Source organism: Ricinus communis, chromosome 5 (assembly GCF_019578655.1).
Source record: "Ricinus communis isolate WT05 ecotype wild-type chromosome 5, ASM1957865v1, whole genome shotgun sequence".
Taxonomy (NCBI): domain Eukaryota; kingdom Viridiplantae; phylum Streptophyta; class Magnoliopsida; order Malpighiales; family Euphorbiaceae; genus Ricinus; species Ricinus communis.
Window position 1 is genome coordinate 21,414,836 of NC_063260.1, and position 5,437 is coordinate 21,420,272.

Consider the following 5,437-nt stretch of genomic DNA (forward strand, 5'->3'; position numbering starts at 1 on the left):
AATTCATAATTTTATTTTTCATTATTTTACTCAATACATACTCTTTTATATATATATATATATATATATATATATATATATATATATATATATATATATGTCGTGTTAATAAAAATTTCTAAAATGACCTAGCCGTAGAATGACTGTTTTTATAGAAAATATAAAGTTAAAATCTCATAAGAAATAAAATAATAAATAATATTTTTTAACAGATATAAGAAGGTAGGATAGTCGCGGATATCTTATACCCATATCCGTTTATGTAATCGAGTTCTTAATGGGTATAAAAGGATAGGGTACATATAAGTACCTTATATCCGTTTATATAATCGAATTTGGATAATAAGTGTCCGCGTGTTTAAATCCGGACGCGACTCGAACCGAACTCGACAAAGGTAGTTATTGAGATTTCTTTTACTGTTGCAATTCTGTATTTCATAGTTTTCAACAAATCACTTACAATCCCAAAAATAGAGACTTTTCAAGCTGGGGGTAATTGATGGCTTGCATTTTCTAATAAAAATATGATAAATTAATTGTGGAAATAAAAATCACAAATTATGACTATTATGAAAAGAAGTTTCAATTGTAGCTAATTCATTATGAATTCACTGATATATTTATGTTATACATTCACTTATATATGATTATAATGTTTAGTAAAAGAACACTTAGGATTGAAATAAATACTGTATATATAAAGCTACCTTTTATGTGTTCTTTTTTTTTCCGGCAGAACTCAAAACAAATACTATACAACTCAAGACAATAATTATGGTGTCTGACCAATCTATGTGGCGGCAATAACAAAGATAGCAGATTATGGCTGTGTTACTGTAGGTTCTTACACTGATAGTCCTCAGTAACAGGCCAATTGCACATTGTAACAAGCACCAGCTTGTGTTCCTTTTCTCTGTCCCTTGCTTTCTTCTATGCCTTGTTGCAGTGAGGAATGCATTGATACAGACTTGTTAGAATCCGATGACGACTTTTAACAATGATTTACCTTGATGATCATTCAGCAAAACATACTTATCGGAACATTGCAACTTGCAATCAGTTAACTCCTGGAAAAGAAACACCAAGACAACTAAGATATAATGCTGCTAATGAATAGGCTACTTAACAGCATTATGCAGGGCATCACGCATTTCTGTAGCTCATGCATAAAAGAAAAATAGCAATTTTGTTTTAAATGTTCTTTACTAGCAAGAATGTGGAGTGATTTGAACAGACCTTCCTGACTATGCCATATCCACGGGCCATGAATTGCTGTATCAGTTAATCCTAATTATAATGATACCACGTACAACTATCATGAATTCAAAATCATATGCAGTTGTTCATATCTTAACTTTCGTTAAGTCAATCTGCATACATTGTAGTTTGAATTGCATTTGCAGGTAATTAAGGGTAAGAAATAGCAGTACACACTAAACCAGTATGCTTACACGAGGGTTATGGGAAATAATTTTACCATCTTTTATTGCCAAGCGATGCAACTCAGGCATAAGATGCTAACAGTGGGTCTCTAGAGCCTTCACCATATTTGCTGCTATAATAAAAGTACAGCATCAGTTGAGTTATCCCCAAAATTGTTCCGATTCCATTCGGGACCTATATCAGACGAAAAAAGCACCAAACAGAAAAGGAAAAATAAAAGTGATGTCGGGTAATTCTGCCATAAATACAATGAATGACTTCAAATTCGGGTATCATTAGATATGGTACTTACAGAAATGAAAGGATCATACTTTAACATTCCATATGCGAAGAAAGAGAGACTCATCAGGAAGGTGGCGAGGGAGAGATAGAATGGCATGTACTCAACACTCTTTGTTTTAAACACCAAATTCTGCCAATGTATGTAAAACTGTAAGTAATAATGGAACGAGCAATCTAAAATATAAAGCAAGCAAATTCTTAGATGAACTTACAATGACACAAAGTGGGGAAGCAAACATGGAAATGAGAGAAAAAACACTTAGATATCCAACAAACATCTGTCGAGCATGAGACTCAAAAAAATTTAGGCTCACAAAGACTATTACAGCAAATAGTGCAGAAACAGCAACCAGTAGTCCTATCATCTTTAGCTGCAAGAAGCATTTCAAGAACACCGAAGTGGTCAATATGAAATATGCAAAAAGGAAACAAGAATCTTCTCAAAAATCGAACACAGGCAACAGACAAGAGAGGGAAGATTACCTTTCTTGCTTTATCAGCATGCAAGATGAATATCAGTATGTAGATAAATTGAAAAATTGCCCCAATTGAATTGACTGTTGCAACCAATATCACCTCGGGAGATACAATGGGCATGCCATACCAGAGACAGATCAAGCAGTTCAAGAAGGAATATATATAAGGCAACCCTGAAAACTGTTCTGTTGATTGGCTTCTGATAATTCTCCTAAATGTTGGTCTGGAGACAAAAAGGAAAAAGGAAGAAAAAAAAGGAAAAAAATTTAGCTTCTTTAAGAAAAAGAACATAGAATTTTCATTCTAGTTCTTTACCTTAGTTAAAGGATCATAAAAACTTACATGGGTGACAAAAATAGCGCAAAAGCAAAGATGTTCCCTGAAATTAAGCAGCAGATATTAGATTAGATTTACAAATAAGTAGAGAAGGCAACAACTTTTGATCATACAATGAAACTTCAGCAATCTTTCTGGGAGATTTTGGAGGATACTTGGAAATTAATCTTAGCTAATAATATGATTTTAGCAACACAATCTATTGTCCAAGTTCAACTCTGGAGTATCTTACAGAAACAGATATATAATATGTTAACCCAGTAGAGCAAGGGCAAACTTTTTCAGACATTTCAATTCTCAACATGCAAGAACTAAGAATTTCTCTCAGATATTGGAAATCGTGGAACCGATTTGGAATTTAAACCTCAAATTCCAATACTTGTAGAGGGGAAGCAAAAAAAAGAAAACACAGGTTTGGTAAATTTATAGAAATATAAAGGAATAAACAAAAGACCACTTACCAGCAACTCCAGCTGCATCACTGAAGCCCGTGAAAACAGAATATAATCCAGTTGAACTCATCTGTCAATCTGTTGAACCCTCAAAGACCAAAACCCAAAACTCTGTTTCTCTCTAGCTTTCTCTCTCCTTTTGGAATTTTATACGTAAATATTAGCGAAGGTCGGGATCTATTTATATGTATATCTAATCTAAATGGGAATTCAGCGGTATCTTGAACCAGGATTTCCTTTTTCTTGATTAAATTTCCTTCACTTTAAAGAGTCATTTTGATGTGGGTGAACGTGTGGATATGTGAGCTTATATTCTCATTCTATGCATCAACTTGTGTTGGAATATGCTTTAATTTGTTGTTTGATTCATATAAAAAAGTTTTCATCTTTGATCAAATCAGAGTCAATAAGGCTGTCTTCCTATCAGATAAGCTTTCAATATAAAATACAATTTCAACTGTGTTATTATGCCATTGGATTTTTCTTTCCTTTTCTTTACCCTGTGCAATTGATTATGGAATTTATTTTAACATTTAAAATTTACACATTTTAAATAAAATAAAAATTAATTTAGTATTTTTATATAATTAAATTTATAAAATTAATTATATTTAAATTAAATTTAATAAAATTTTTGATAAATATTTTATATAATTTATTTATTTTATTTTTATTTTTTATTCATATCTCTTTCTTAAATAAAATTAATTTTTTTATAGATTTTAACTAAATATAGTACCAATGTAAATTAAAAGACAACCTAATATTTGATCAAGAAATTCAGATATCTTTTAGCAGTTGCATCTAACTTTCTGGTCCCAGTTCAAAAAATAATAATAATAATAAGAAGAATAAAAAACTTTCTGGTTCAGCTTCATTTGAAGTGTTTTTTTCCCTACCACCTGCAAAGAGGGACCCAAGGTTGAAGTAGCAATGCAAAAGGAGTGCTTAGATCCAAAAGTTAGAACCACATATTTATTTATTTATTTATTTATTTTTATCTCCTTGTTCATTATTTTGTGTTGCCCATTTCTCTGTATCATAACAGATAAGATGCGAACATGGTCCTTAATCATCGGTTGTTCTTATCCATGATATTTATTTTAAATTGAAAAGCGTTTTGCACGTGACACAAATAGCTCAATATAATTTAAATATTATTCTCAAGACTTTATGATATTGAAATCTTTGGTTTACATAACCCTAATGGCATTATTTTTTTTTTATATTTACTTTTATTTACGTAAAGGATAATCTAAATTTTATATGTTATTTGATCTCAAATATTCCATTTCTTTATTAATTTATTGTCAGGGGGCCCAATCAGACTGGGACAGAGAAAAGACAAAGACGGAAAATATGTAGACTGTCTGGACGACTGAGGTTGTGTGTCAAAGAAGTATTTGTTTGTGTAATCTTTCACTTCATTGATGGCGGAGGAATTAGAAAGAAAAAGAAAAACTTAGCCTTTAATTAAGCCGGATTCAGAGTTGCATTCTCATACGATAATCAAATATTTATATAAGGTTCCAACTCCCGACATTACTTGAGAACTTCCAAGGACTGGCAAATCCTTAAATTCGAAATTTGATATTATGCTAATTAACAGAATCTGAAAATATCAGAAGTTTTATTAAGAACCACATTAATACTATTGTTGATGTACTTTGAAAATTTCTAAACTATTGAAAATTTTAGTAAATTTATATTCATTTATTATTATAAATTTAAATAACAATAATAACCGTATAACATTTGAAACTTAGCTTTGGAGGCGGAATTAAATAATTTATGATTGGTCGTGAGGCTCTTATTAATTAGTTGTCTTCGTTGCTCCATTTATCATGGGTAGTATTGGGGGATTTTAATGAGGTGAATATATGGGTACGGGGAAAAAAGAGGGTATAAATAATTGAAGACATTAATGGATGATTATTGATCAAGGGCGAAGGAAGGGGGACTCTGTATTTTTGGTCCGCTTTGATTTTTCTTTTTTGGTTATTACCCTTCTAAAGTAAATGAACAGTTCCTCCTCTGACTGTAATTTATGAAATTCGAAATTTCAAAAAGGCTAGACTACATTTGATAATATTAAATTATTGTTGGTTTATATATAAGATAAATTATTCCAGCTCTTTTGTATTTTTTCGAATGGGAGATTTAATTCCTTAATAGAACTGTTTGGCCTATAATTTTTTGGGCTAAAAGTAAAAGTTGAAGCTGAAAGCCCATAATTATTAATTTAATTAATTAGTTAGTGATTACATGCGTGAAATTATAAGAAAAGTTATATAATTAAATATTTTTATTTTTAAAATAAAAAGAGATAATGTGGCTCTATAATATAAAAAAAAGTAAGTAATTTTTAAGAAAAGTGAAATTTGAAATTCTTTATAAAAAAAAACAGAAACAGAAAATAGAGAGAGGCAAGCATCAACAATTAAATA

At 30.5% G+C, this 5,437-nt stretch overlaps 1 protein-coding gene across 1 annotated transcript; it reads right to left on the minus strand.

The window, feature by feature from the left end:
- Positions 1 to 677: 677 nt before the first annotated feature.
- Positions 678 to 3,443, minus strand: LOC8267214 (bidirectional sugar transporter SWEET2a). Its single transcript, XM_048374886.1, has 7 exons — positions 3,000 to 3,443; positions 2,545 to 2,581; positions 2,209 to 2,425; positions 1,938 to 2,096; positions 1,736 to 1,855; positions 1,478 to 1,617; positions 678 to 1,067 (listed from the first exon to the last, which is right to left on the minus strand). The coding sequence occupies exons 1-6, from the start codon at positions 3,058 to 3,060 to the stop codon at positions 1,504 to 1,506; spliced, it is 708 nt and encodes a 235-aa protein (XP_048230843.1). The 5' UTR covers positions 3,061 to 3,443; the 3' UTR covers positions 678 to 1,067; positions 1,478 to 1,503.
- Positions 3,444 to 5,437: the final 1,994 nt, after the last annotated feature.